Source organism: Gobio gobio (genome assembly GCF_949357685.1).
Source record: "Gobio gobio genome assembly, chromosome: 1".
NCBI lineage: Eukaryota > Metazoa > Chordata > Actinopteri > Cypriniformes > Gobionidae > Gobio > Gobio gobio.
In genome coordinates, this window is record NC_137097.1 from 66,696,099 (window position 1) to 66,711,306 (window position 15,208).

General features: G+C 38.5%; 1 protein-coding gene across 1 annotated transcript in view; it reads left to right on the plus strand.

The window, feature by feature from the left end:
• tspan34b (tetraspanin 34b) overlaps window positions 1-11,510 on the plus strand; it is a 43,706-nt gene extending 32,196 nt beyond the window's left edge. Inside the window, exons 4-9 of the mRNA XM_079831534.1 lie at window positions 3,890-4,105; window positions 6,101-6,175; window positions 6,322-6,429; window positions 8,499-8,624; window positions 8,733-8,825; window positions 10,634-11,510. Coding sequence (XP_079687660.1) covers window positions 3,890-4,105; window positions 6,101-6,175; window positions 6,322-6,429; window positions 8,499-8,624; window positions 8,733-8,825; window positions 10,634-10,693 — 678 coding nt within the window. The 3' untranslated portion in view covers window positions 10,694-11,510. The remainder of the gene's footprint in view (window positions 1-3,889; window positions 4,106-6,100; window positions 6,176-6,321; window positions 6,430-8,498; window positions 8,625-8,732; window positions 8,826-10,633) is intronic.
• The last annotated feature ends 3,698 nt before the right edge of the window (window positions 11,511-15,208 follow it).

A 15,208-nucleotide genomic window follows, 5' to 3' on the forward strand; every position in this document is an offset into this window, starting at 1 on the left:
ATATCTAGCGCGACAATGACATTCAGCCATTTTAAGTGTGACTTAGGGGTCCAAATACATTTTAGGGCATTATAGGACCCACATTTAAATGGGTCCTATTATGCTCTTTTACATTTTCAGCTTTTTTTAGTATGTAATATTGCTGTTTGAGCATGAAAAGTGTCTGCAAAGCTACAAAGTCACCCCTGAGAGAGTTATTCTCTATATCAGTGCACACTGTTTCTGAACTCCCTCATACATTGTAGTCTTGAGATTTTTTCCAGGAAAAAAACACGTAACAATATCCGTCATTTAAAATATTTCCCGCCAAAGGCATGCGCAAAATAAAGGGGAGTGGCCTGGTTGAGGTGAGTTAGTAGTGTGTTGATACCATAGACCGTAAAAAAAATATGGACGTAGTGTCCGTGACGTCACCTGTAGGTTTCTGAAGAGCATTTTTGAAGGCTAAAGTCCGCCATGGCCATCCGTCATTCCCGGATAACTGAAAATGGGCAAAGATGCGGGACGTGGCTGGAGCTGAGGTGACTGATTGCTGAAACCACGCCCGCCTAGCTCGACCATAGTGGCAATCCACCTGTCACTCAAGTGGCCACGCCCTTAATTATGCAGAACTTTAAGGCTTAATATAATTTAAACGAATGAGATAAAAAAAAGTTGTCATGAAGGGCAAAATTAGCTTAATAGACCAAAACTACTATACCAGGCTGTAAACATATTTTTTTTGCTGTAAAGTTGGCCATTCTAACATGGGGGAGATACAGATTTGACTCCCTGTCTCTAGTGGCCAGTCAATGAATTGCACTTTAAGTCACTTCCGTGTTGCTTTCAAGAGAGACTGCGGGAGGTTGCCGATTGGTTGGTATTCACAGTTATGGTAAGGGGTGTGGCATTTCCCAAACACGCTAAAGCGATTGACCAATCACAACACACTGATCCAGCCGACCAATCAGAGCACATTGTGCTTTTTCAGAAGGAGGGGCTTCATAGAGACAGGAACTAAACAGAGCGTTACTGACAGACTGAGGGTGCTTCTCAATTCTTATTTGTGCATCCTCGTTTCCTTTCCTTGCGTCTCAGCTGCACCCCCTTAGGATGTGAGGGAAGGATAGGCCTGTGTATCCTCGCTCATGACTCCTCAGGAAGCTTCCTTGCCTCCTCATTCCTCGCCTCCTCGCGGTGCAATTACAAAATTGAGATGTCCTTCAAGAGTTCGATTGGTTTCCGGATCACTGGCTCGAGGACGTAGGAGCGAGGAAACGAGGAAGCCTCAATTTGAGTTTTGAGAAGCACCCAGAGAAGAGAGGTGCTGCAAAAAAATGTCATAATATGTGAAAAATAATGTTTTGTTTTTTTTTACATTCAAGAATGAAAACCTATTCTAGTAGACCACAAAATCAAGACTTTGATAATTCACCCTTCGCTGCAAGTATGATTGACAGGCGATCTGACCAATCACATCGCCGAATCTGCTGTTTTGTCCGACAAAGCGTTCCGGAGAGTTAGTAGATTAAAGTCGGTGGACTTGAACTTGAAAAACGGTGTGTGCTGACGTCTTTCCGCGGTTGAAACAACATTTCTTTTAGTGTTCATTCATGTTTATTTGATGCTTATCAATGAACTAGAAGGAAGAGATGATTGGTTCACGAGCAGCTTTAACTGAGGCACTACAGCGATCACGACACATTAGAGAGACACAAAACGGTATTTATTGTTTAAATTCCTTTAAAAAATGACAATTTCAAAGTTGAGACTTTGTGTCATATCAAAAGTAACTTGCTCTGTCCTGTCTGTCGGCGTGTTGTCAGTGTCCTCTTTGCTCCGCGATGTATTTTCTCTACGTGAGAACGTGTGTGTGGTGTGAGAGCGCCATGGCTTGTCGGACATAGCAACAGTAACTAAAGGGGGCGGGTCTTTGCGAACGGTCAATTGGCATACTACAGTAGGTCCCCTTTAAAGACGAAGTTGCAACATATTTTGTTGTGACGTATATTCGAGTGAAACTGCTTATTGAACAAGAGAGAATGCGGGTACATCAGGAATTGATAGGATGCTTGGATGGTTGTGGTTTTGCTATTGTGAGTGACAGGTTGCCCCGCCCTCATTATCAGATGGTGCGTCTAAAGCAGACTGCGGAGTCGGCTCATATCTGGGTCCAAAGTTGCCCTGATACACCAAGCCGACGCTCGAAATCTGACGGCCAAGTAGCATGTCTGTTCTGCGCCTGCGTAAGAGGAAATACCTTTCCGTACCAGCTGGTGGCAGTATCTGTTTTCGTTATTCAAAGCGGGAAACCGGAAGAGCTACAGGGATATAAACAACGCAGCTCGGAATCTCGCTCACCACAGACGGTCCCTTTTTTTGTTTTGTTTTTGTTTTTTTGGTTTTGTCGTGCTCTGGTTCACTAGCTGAACAGCCAATCAAAACGATCAGATGGCCCGACTGACAAACGAGCACCGACGCCAATTCAACATGTCGAATCGGCCGAAAAGTAGCCGACAAGGACCAACTTCGTGCGGAACACACCAAGAAAACTTAGTCGGCCAACCGTCGGCTTGGTGTGTTCCAGACTTAAAGTCCTCATGAAATCAAAATCTATCTTATTTACTTTGTTAGCCCACATTACAGGTCTTGGGGTGAACAACTAATTCGTGCAAGTTAATACACAGAAAAAAATAGTTTGCCGTGGTAATCTTTAATCAAAATCTGAAAAGTAACTTCCGGTCTGGAATGGCGTTCCCTTTCCGATGACGACAGTTTGAAGGCTTGGGTTTGAATATCCTTAACCATTCCCCTCCAACCGTTAGTCTGCTATGAGCGAGAGATGGAGAGGAGGAGCGCTGAAGAATAGCACTTATCATTCTATTCATTTTCTGTCTGTCTAATTTATTTAAAAAAAAAGAAAAAAAAAACTGTCCTGTGTGTTCTGAGCTAGATTAACTGAGACTTGCTACAGCACTTGCATACTGTTGCCCTTGACTGTTCTTGTTGCTTCTATTGCTCTCATTTGTAAGTCGCTTTGGATAAAAGCGTCTGCTAAATTACTAAATGTAAATGTAAATGTAAGTAAAAACCTGCCCTCTATTCAATATTCCGTTTCACTTGGAAATACATCACAGCACTGAAATAAAATCAGTTGCAACTTCCGGTTCAGTGGGACTTTAAGTCATCCTTGGAAGTTTGCATTTACGAGGTGGGAAGTCGTGTTTATGACGGCAGGTGCGTTCAAGATGGCAGTGTACCTTCTCTTAATTAACTACACAAAAACACAGTAAGGTTCATAAACTGTACTTCTAGAAATTGAATAACACGTAATGCATCAGGTGCGCTTTGCTTTTTTTTATGTTTTTAATGAATTTTTAAAGCCACTGTAAACTTTATCGTTACAAACTATATTGTTATATTATAATGCTATCATATTGTGTGCAGGCAATTAGCTTACATTGCTGTAAAAAGAAAAGCCTGACAATATCACTGCTAAAAACCCTTAAGTATTGTGGCATTCAGCCATGTTTCTCACTGACACACGCTCAACTCGTAAAGATCAGGGCGTAAAGAAAATCCAGAGCTTCCCACTCGCATTTAGGACATTGTAGTGGTGTTTATGTGCGTTCAACTTGTAAATACCATCTTTACGACATGACGAGAAGAGATGTCACTGCAAGAGGGAGGGGGAAGTTATTTTCATTAAAGATTACGAGGGAACATGAATTAAAAACAAAATGATGTGTACGGATAAATCATTTTGAATAAATACTGCAATATTCCATAAAAAATTGTCCATTTTGATTCCATTGTGACTTGATATGGCTGCTGTATGATGATGTGATGTTTTTAAACCCATTCCAGTTTCTAATTCAAAAATCGATTTGTCTGTGTTTTTGTGGTGTAGCTGGCAGGAGCAGCTATTCTGGGTGTGGGGATCTGGGTGAAGGTGGACAGTGGATCTATCCTGGGTTTTCTGCAGAACATACCAGGAGCTTCAGGTCAGCTGGGGCAGCTCTTGAACGTGGGATACCTCCTGATCGCGGTGGGCGCTGTGCTGCTCATCCTGGGCTTCCTGGGCTGCTGTGGAGCGATCCGAGAGAGCAGGTGTATGCTGATGCTGGTACGCCAACTACACAACTCCAACTGCTCCATGATATCAGCCTCTCAGAGGACAGTTAGTGTAGCCTACTAGAATTCTAGTGAACGGGATAGGGAACAATTTATATTTTGTCATCACTTACTCGCCCTCATGTTGTTTCAAACCTGTACGAGTTTCTTTGTTCTGTTTCACACAAAAGAAGATATTTGGAAGAATGTTGGTAATCAAACAGTTAATGGACCCCATTGACTTTCAGTAGGAAGAAAAAAGAGTGTGGCGAGGTTGACGAGCGAGAGACGCGGGAGGAGCGAGCGGAACCGGTGCATGATTGAGAATGAGCGTCACCTGCGAGGCACATCTCTCTCGTGGGTCTCGCTCCTCCCGCGTCTCTCGCTCGTCAACCTCGCCACAAAGAGTACTATGGAAGTCAATGGCTATCTTTAAAGGGTTAGTTCACCCAAAAAAGAAAATTCTGTCATTAATTACTTACCCTCATGTCGTTCGACACCCGTAAGACCTCTGTTCATCTTCGGAACAGAAATTAAGATATTTTAGTTGAAATCTGATGGCTCTGAAAGGCCTCCATTGGCACAATGCACGGTTCACTCTCAAGACCCTTAAAAGGTACTAAAGACGTCGTTACAAAGTCCATCTCACTACAGTGGCTCTAAAATATCTTTATGAATCGGCAAAAAAACCCTAAATAACGACTTACATAGTGATGACGATTTCAAAACAAGGCACCATGAAGCTTCGAAGCGTTATGAATTAGCTGTTTGAATCGCCAAATTTCAGCAGTTTGACGGTTTGACAGGCGATCCGAATCATGATTCGACTCACTGATTCATAACGCTTCGAAGCTTCATGATGCCTTGTTTTGAAATCGTCATCACTATGTAAGTCGTAATTTAGGGTTTTTTTGCGCACAAAAACTATTCTCGCCGATTCATAAAGTTATTGTAGAACCACTGTAGTGAGATGGACTTTGTAACGACGTCTTTAGTACCTTTCAAGGGTCTTGAGAGTGAACCGTGCATTGTGCCAATGGAGGCCTTTCAGAGCCATCAGATTTCAACTAAAATATCTTCATTTCTGTTCCGAAGACGAACGGAGGTCTGACGGGTGTCGAACGACATGAGGGGAAGTAATTAATGACCGAATTTTTATTTTTGGGTGAACTAACCCTTTAACTTTTTTTAAGGAATAAAATGCTGTTTATCATCAGGCAAATTATATATGAACAACCGCCTCAGAAATTTCTGGCTCAGTGCAGGAGAAAAAACTAATTTTGAGATAACGGCCTTTAAAGATATGTATTATAATTGGAATCAGACACAAATAGATACAAGTGCTATAAAATAAACACTTAAAGTTGTATTTTGGATGTGTTCTTTCCACTAGTCTGAAGAAACACTTAATGAAAAGGCTTTATGTTTTTGCCTGTAGTGTCTGACCTTAAGCTAAAATCCTCACTAACCATCAGGTATTTATACATGTATGATATAATAATAGATATATAAATTATATCTAATATAATATTAGATATATACATTATATGTGTTAGACCTTCAAATGTAAACCAAAAGCTCAGGAAAAATGAGCATTAAGCATTTATTTGCCTTTATTTGTTCAAAAATACAGTAAAATGTGTAATTTAAAATAACTGATGTTAAAATGTAATTAATTCCTGTGATCAAAGCTGAATTTTCAGCATCATTACTCCAGTCCTCCAGAAATCATTCTGATATGATGATTTGATGCTCAAGAAACATTTATGATTAATATCAAAGTTGAAAACAGTTGTGCTGCTTCATATTTTTGTTGAATCCTTGATACATTTTCTTTTCAGGATTCTTTAAACAATAGTTCAAACGTGAATAGTATTTGAAATAGAAATCTTTTGTCACATTATAAATGCCTTTAGATAGATCTTTTCAAGTTTCCCCATCATATTGTTCTGTGGACTTCATATTTGTTCATTCATTCAATTTGTCCCTCAATCTCTCTCCTCCTCAGTTCTTCGTCATTATTCTGATTGTCTTCATCGCTGAAGTTGCTGGAGCGATTGTGATTCTGGTCTTTAAGCCTGTGGTAAGTTTGTACACGTAATATTTTCCACAGACCTCATTGTGCATGCGGAAGGAAATACTCAAACCTACTTAAGAAACAAGGCACTCGGAATGTAAAAAGCCTTTATTTATCTCAATCACATACCATTCAAACCTTGTATATTTCAGGCAGAAAACCTCATAAAGCAGTTGGGAGATGAAGCTGTGAAAAGCATCAGAAAAGATTATGGGTCAAACGCAGATGTTACTGGACTCTGGAACACGACTATGAAAGGGGTTTGTGACACTTTAAAAAGGAATTCAGATTTACTACAGAAACATTCTCAAACGTATACAGACTCTTGACACTCTCATGTAAACTAATACATAAAATTCTTCCATTTTAATATTGAACATTTGTCACACTGAGACAGTGGTGTAAAGTATTTGAGTAAATGTAATTAGTTACCAAACTTAAATATCTTTTTGGCTACTTTGTAGTTGTACTGAGTATCAAAGATATTAGCAACTTTTACTCTGTACTTGACTACACTTTTGAACAAGTGAATGTCATTTTTACTCCAATACATTAGTGTTGAGTAATGCAATTACACAGTACATTTTGCATGGCACCTAACTTTTTCTGCAGTAGTTTGTTTCTAAGGGCATTGAAGGTACTATATCTTGTGCGTTTTGCCTTTACTCGCCCAAACATGTCAACAAGGCTACTTTACGTGAATGCGAGTGCATTAGCAGGTAATTGCTGAAATCGCAAGTGTTTGATTTAGCCTATGAGATGAGGACATAACTGCAGCCGTTGATGAGGCTGAAACCTATTTGAAACCTAAAGGCTTTGACTATTTCATTTGACTTAACATTATTTTATTTATCCGCTATATTGACGAGACCTTTTTGAACGATATTGGTTTATTTATGGCCTTCTTAAGTGAGACTTGAGAGTTTGTAGACGTTTAAAAGTCTATTGTGTCGACCATGATTTATTGCAATAATGGGGTGTTCAGTTTTATTTTGATTTTAGAAAATGTCTCATCTTACAAATCAATTGTTTCTTATTTTCACTGGTATGTCTCTCAGGTGTCGAGGACTAGTGCATCTTTGAGCCTATATTTAGTATGAGTAAAATACTTAAAGGGTTAATTCACCCAAAAATGAAAATTAGCCCATGATATACTCACCCTCAAGTCATCCTAGGTGTATATGACTTTCTTCTTTCAGACGAATACAATCGGAGTTATATTAAAAACATGTCCTGGTTAATCCAAGCTTTATAATGGCAGTAAATTGATGTCTCGTTTAAGTGCATCTATCCATCATATAACTGCTACACACGGCTCCAGGGGGTCAATAAAGGCTTTCTGAAGTGGCGCGTTTATGTTAGAAAAATACCCATAATTACAACTTTATTGACTACAATAACAAACTTCCGGCGGATTGCCGTATGCATCGATTCACGGCGAAAGAGTGACCCTTGAACCCCTGGCGCATGCGTATTGATGAACGCAGGGGATAGAGCAAAACTAAACACCAGTCATGAATTAGAGTCTAAAACAAGAATTTTTAAAGAGAAATGGCGGAGGATTGCGTACGGCTTTCTGCCGGAAGCTAGTTATTTTAGTCCAGGGGTGTCCAATCCTGCTCCTGGAGGGCCACTGTCCTGCAAAGTTCAGCTCCAACCCCAATTAAACACACCTGAACCAGCCAATCAAGGTCTTATTAGGCATACTAGAAACTTCCAGACAGGTGTTTGAGGCAAGTTGGAGATAAACTGCAGGACAGTGGCCCTCCAGGACTGGCTTTGGACACCCCTGTTTTAGTCTATAACGTTTTAAATATGGTTATTTTTCTTACACAAATGCGCCACTTCGCTTCAGAAGGCCTTTATTAACCCCCTGGAGCTGTGTGGATCAGTTATATGATGGATAGATGCACTTTTATGGACTTCAAAAATGAGGCAACAATCACTGCCATTATAAAGCTTGGAAGAGCCAGGACATTTTTATTAAAACTCCAATTTTATTTGTCTGAAAGAAGAATGTCATATACACCTAGGATGACTTGAGGGTGAGTAAATCATGGGCTGATTTTCATTTTTGGGTGAACTATCCCTTTAAGTACTGTTAAAATCAGAGACTTTTACTCAAGTTTTATTGGAATTGGTAACTTGTAATGGAGTCGTTTTCGCTGTAAGAAATCTGTACTTGTACTCAAGTATGGTTTTCAGGTACTCTTTACACCTATGCACGGAGACCTGTGATTCATAAGGAATATAATCCAAGGAATGTAATATCAACTTCTGGCTGAATTAGGGTGATGTTAAATCTAACTCTCATTGGTTTCTTCTTTAGCTGAAGTGCTGTGGATTCAACAACTATACAGATTTCACAAATTCAAAATTTGTGAATGAAACCAGGAATTACCCATTTCAGTGCTGTAGTGGAGTTACCTGCAATGAGGCCGCAGCTATGAATTCGGTGAGGCTTGAGGACAATATTATATTTATTCATATGTGGTCTCCAATCAATTTTGTACACTCTCTGAACTTTATATTTGTGTATCTTTCTTTTCTCTCTCTCTCTCAGACTATACCAGGTTGTTTCCCAGCACTGAAGAAGCTGGTAGACGATAATGCAGTTATCATCATAGCTGTAGCATTGGGCATCGCTGCTCTTGAGGTACTGGACACTCTTTATATCTATATCATTATAAAAGTGAGGAAATCTCATACTGCTTACCATGGAAGCTTGTGTCCGCCAATGAATAAAAAATAAAAGGTTCTCGTAATTCCGAGTTTATATCTCTCAAGTTGTTACGGCTGTAATCATGGTTCCCTGAGAAAGAGGAAATCAACACTGCGTCTTGGATTGATGCTATCGGGAACATCATCAGTGTCACCAGTGTCTGAAGCATGTGTGTAAACATGACAATTTTATTGTCACCCTTTATTGTAGCATTTTTTACAACTTACCAGATTGTCCGACCTCCTCACTCACTTTCTTCCAAGCAAGATCCTTTTTATTCCTATTTCTATAAAGTATGTACAGCTCCAGGTATCCACATATGATTTTGTCCTCATTGTTGTCACTACTAGAGCAAGCTCCTGATTGGTTAACGCAGCGCGAATATACACCAAAGTTAACATTTTTCAACGCGAATCACACGGCAAATGCTCAATTCGCTCAATTTGTGCGAATCGCGTCATTCGTGCCACCTAATTCGCGGGAATCACACCCCAGAATGTCTATTCGCACCTTTGCAATGACTTAACATGTAAATAAGTCGCGCGAAACGCTTCATTCGCGTCTGGTATGAACGCACCATTATACTCACGGGCGCTCTACAAGTGACGGCTTGTATCGTCGGCCAATAATTGTGTTTACACACATGCTTCAGACACTGATTTGACGCTATGGGTAACAGCGTAACCAGTGTTGAGTTTTTTGTCATAATTACGAGTTTTTAACTCACAATTTCCAAGAGAAAACTGCGAGATAGGCTATAAACTCGCAATTATGACTTTTTTACCTTGCAACTGTGAGTTTTTATATCACAATTCGGAGTTTACAACTTGCAATTCCGAATTTATAACTTCCAATTGCGAGTTTATATTGTGAGAAAATTATGACAATTGTGAGAAAAAAAGTGAGAACTACTAGACCCACAATTCAGACTTTTTTCTCACAGTTGAAAGTTTATATCTCGCAATTCCAAGTTTATAACTCACAATTCTGACTTTTCTATTGCAATTCCGAGTTTATATCTCGCAATTCCGAGTTTATAACTTGCAATTGCAGCCTACTGTTTGTTAAAAATAGTTTTAGAAACAGTATGTAGTAATATTCTACATTTCCATCACTTGACCTCACTTGAGTTCACATTGGGAATAAACTGATATTTTTTTATATAATTTTTGTCCAGTTTCATGTAAAAAAAAAAAGCTTATGTGTCCAAGTCAGACGTGGAGAAACGTATTCACATTCTCAATCTATTAAAGATTACAAAAACAAACATCTTTTTCTTCCTAATAACATGCACCTAATAGTAATGACCAAAGACATTTATATGGGCCGATTCACACAGACAGCATTTTTTTGGTTAAAAAAAGCAAGACAGAGGTATAAAAATACACCCCGCAAGGTCTAGAGATGCTTTTTTGTGCCATGTTTTTATAATGCCATGTCAAGTACGAGACGCTGCAAGAGATGTGAGACACGAACGCAATGGTCAAACACGTCCACCTAGCATGTGTTTACATTGAAAAACCATTGAAAAGTAGATGGTGTGTACGGTCCCATAAAGAAATAAATGTAGCATATTTTGATTCCCTGTTGTCTTTGATGGGTAATGCATTTATTTCCTTTGTTAGGAGAATAATTACAAACCATAATATACCTAACTGTAACTCTAAATATAAATACAAAGCCCTTTAATGAATCTCTGTGACACTAATGGTATTTATTTCTCTCTCTGTTCTCATTTTCAGCTTGCAGCGATGATTGTGTCCATGACCCTGTATTGTAAAATAGGGTCTAAAATTGATTAATGTCTCACTTTAACTGAAATATCTCTCTAATGACTCCTCTGTTTCTGAGGATGAGGCGGATCACCTGTAAAAACAAGATCACTGTGACTTCTTCAAACATTTCCAAATGTATCATACAGACAGACTTTGCAAGTCGCTCTAAATGCCTTGAATGAAAAGTAAATTCAGACCGTTAAGCCTAAAATTTGTGTTTTGAGAGATCCCATTTTTACTGTAGTTGTGTTAAAATAATCTATTTTAGCTGTTTTAATACCTAATGTGTCCCTGAAACGTGATGATTTTTATTTTTACTTTTTTACTTTGCCTATGCAATGTTTTCTTATTTAAAAACAGAATGCTTTGTTTAATTGCATAACACCCATGGCATTCTTTTGTAATTATGAACAGACTGAGAGGTTTTATGTGCAATGACCAAAAAGAGGCCAAATGTTTTCTATCAAATGTTGCTGATTGTAATTTATTGCAAACTTTATACAAAGCATTTTAAATGTGCCTGTTCGTAATAAAGCACTATGTTTTATCTTTAAAGTCTGTGATGTATAGAGTTTTTACGACAACAACAACAACAATTATATAAAAAATGTTCATGTAAGATGTTTATTTTAAAAATAATTATAAAGACAATATTTCAACTTGCCGATTGTCATTTCTTCACTTCAACTCTATTCATGTAGCCTGTCATTATTGCAAATCACGTGATCACATTTTGTGTCCTACAAGGACATTTTAAAAAGTGAGGATGAATAATTCACTTTAGACGGAGGGTGAACAAATCATGGGTTGAAAATGAATATGAATGAATAAAGTTACAAACAACAAAGTGGGTGTGGTCATAATTTATGATATATATAATTCTGTTACTTCCCTCTACATGGCGCAGAACAGCTTCATGTCTCATAGGACTCTGCTGTCCTCTAGTGTTATAAAGTGAAGATACCGCGAAATGACTGACATCTCGATGCATGACGTGGATTGACGTCAAAAGATAAGCTACTAAAGTAAATATGTTGGAGGTGGTGTAAAGAACATAAAGATGTTCAGGAAATTATCCTGTATTGTTTTGGTACAAAACATTTGGTGTCGCTGATTATCTTAAAGACAATTCATTTTAATTAGGTTTTTATTGTTGGTAATTTTTTACATTGGCCAACACAAAAAAGTAGGCTATATATACACACACACACACACACACACACACACACAAAACACACAAAAGTCAAACCAAAAGTTATTCAGACACCAGATATAAAATGACTAGTGTGTGCAGGACACTATAGTCCATTTATGTAAGTGAGGAGAGCAAAATAAAGTAAACTGTAACATATTATACACAAAAATTCTTCATACAGTGACTACCAGAATAATTTATAAAAAATTTGGGATCAAAATGATTCAGACACTTTGACCTGAGCATGTTTTGCTGAAGTGTTTTTTCTTTAATTGCTAATGCGACCTTTTACACCACAGACTGAACAAAATCAAGCATTGCTTGGTCATTGGTTGACCTAAATTGGTATTATCTAATATTTATATATATATATATAGTTGTGGTCAGAATTATTGGCACCCCTGGTAAATATGATCAAAGATGGCTGAATAAATAAATCTGCATTCATTCAAAAAATTAGCTAAAATCTAACCTTTCATTGAAGTAAAGAATTGAAAGTGGGGGGTAAATCACATTATGAAATAAATGCTTTTCTCCAAAACACGTTGGCCACAACACACAGGGGGGTGCCAATACCCCTAGAAATTTTTATGAGTAAAAATATCTCATAAATATAATATTTAAATTTTTTAGCACACCAGGGTGACCAGGAACATGAAATTGTCCAGATATGACGTCTTGTTCCACAGGAGTATAAATATGAGGAAACACGAAGGCCAAATTCCCTTAATCATCCATCACAATGAGTAAAACCACAGAATATAGTTCTGGAAAGTGGCTGTAGGAAAACATCTAAAGCACTGAAGATTCCCCTTTCCACCATCAGGGCAATAATGAAGTCAACTAAAGATGTGACGAATCTGCCTGGAAGAGGACGTGTGTCGATATCGTACTAATGCACGGTGAGGAGGAGAGTTTCAGTGGACAAAGACTAGTCTCCAAGGATCACAGATGTAGAATAACAGAGATTCATTGAGTCTTGGGGTCAGAAAGCCTAAAAAAAAATATTTAAAAAAACAACCCCTACATCACCACATGTTGTTTGGGAGGGATTCAAGAAAAATCCTCCTCGCTCATCCAGAAACAAACTCCAGCAGATTCAGTTGTCAGACACGACTGGAACTTCAAAAGGGACCCGTTTCTATGGTCAGATGAAACTAAAGAAAGAGCTTTTTGGCAGCAAACCCACTGGATGGAAAACAGGTGCAAACCGGGATAAAAAAGTGCCCCATGTCCACGGTTAAAAATTCCGCTGGATCTTTAATGTCGTGGACCTATTTTTTTTATTGCTGGAGGTCCTGGACAACTTGTTCAGAAACATGGTATCATGGATTCTAGCAAATACCAACAGATAAAAAAATCCAAACCTGATGGCCTCTGCTAAATCTTATAATGGGCCATGGTTGGATCTTCCCTCAGGACAACGATCCAAAACAAACATCAGAATCAACACTCAAATGTGTCACTGAGCACAAAATGAAGCTTCTGCAATGACCGCCTCAGTCCCCTGACCTGAACCCTATAGAAAATGAGTGGAGTGAACTGAAGAGAAGAAGCACCAACATGGATCTGGGAATCTGAAGGATCCACTTCTGAGATCCATACACTGCACTGTAAAAAAAAAAAGTTGGTTTAACTTAAAAAAGTAAGTAACCTGGTTGCCTTAAAATTAATAAATATTGTTTTTTTTTTTACTTGTATTGCACTTGTATTTTTACTGTTATATAGCCCTTTGGTCGGCCTGTGGCCGTTCTTGAACTTGATCTGGAGGGATTATGTGGAAGAATGGTCTCTGATCTCTGGTCAGGTGTTCTCCAAACTCATCAGGCTTTATAGAAGAAGACTCAGAGCTGTTATCTTGGCAAAAGGAGGCTGCAAAAAGTATTTAATAAAAGGGTGCCAATAATTACGTGTTTTGGAGAAAAGCATTTATTATGTGCTTTACCCACTTTCAATTATTTTACCTCAATGAAAGGCTAGATTTTTGTGAATTCTTTTTAATAAAAGATAAAAAGGATAAACAATGCAGATTTATTTTTACAGCCATCTTTGATCATATTTACCAGGGGTGCCAATAATTATCACATATGCATGAGCGGAAGAAGCGGAAGCGCGGCATAATAAAAGCTCCGCAAAATCAAGGCATTATCAAGCTATGCCTTTATTTTGAATAAGCGACCTCTAGAGGCGAAAAATAGACCCTTTTCACATTTCCGGGTTTCTCAGAGCGGAAGTCGTCATAGTTGGGTTAAATATTATAGCTGTGAATGAGAGAATACAATAAATATTTTTCTGTGTGCCCATTTGCTCACATAGCAAAAGAAAAACGCCACAGTTGTGATTTCACAACTTTCAAAAAGAGGGAAAAAATTGTGAGTGAGATTGATAATGGCAGTGAAAAGAGAGAAATATGTTAATTTTTACCATCACTCCCATAGACGCTATTACTAATGCCGCGTTCCAGGCAACCTGTAACCCGTGTTTTTCCAACCTTCTACCCGTGAAAGTGGACTGGAACGGCAGCCAAACCCGTGATTTCCCACCCGTGAACTCGTACTAGATCGATGTACTCCCAGTTACGAGTTTTGACGTCACATAGACCGCGAAGCAACAATGGCAGCCCCCTACGGATGCAGTGTTTATGAAACAAATATGCAAATAACGTAAAATAAAAGGTATACCAGCTTTTCTTGTCGTCTGCGCTGTTTTTCTCCTCCGTTTCTCTCAAATAAGCAAGGAGTAAGCACCTTTGGCGATAGAAATGAATGTAAATGAGCATACACCCTGAACGGTCCTCCATGCTTTGTTTACATAGAACTACCACACGATTCCTTGCGCTCAGGCAGTTTGGCGTGACTTTGCCTGGAACGCTACAAAGTCGCAAGTCGTGGTTTGAAGTTGTAACTTACGGGCTCAAAAACCTGCTTGGAACGCAGCATAAACACCCTCACAGCAGCGGGAACTTTTTTTTTTATTGTAATTTGATGCAAAAGTAATAAAATACAAAGTATTAGTGTTATAAATGTACATATATCTTTTTTTTTTTTTATGAAAATACAAAAAACGCTGCAGGATTTATGATATTGATGACCGTTAAAACGCGTCATCACAGTCCGTGAAAAGGGTCTATTACATACTGTGCCTTTAAAACATGACTTCCATAGTATTTTAAATGGAAGTAATTGGCTACCGTTTGATTAATATAATTTATTTGAAAAAGTTAGAGGCTAGAGAACAATTTTCACTCAGAAATTGCTCGTAAATATCGAATAATTACGAAGAAACAGTAGCAAGTAACACTGAATGAAACGTAACGTTACGTGACACAGCTGCAATATATTCAATTC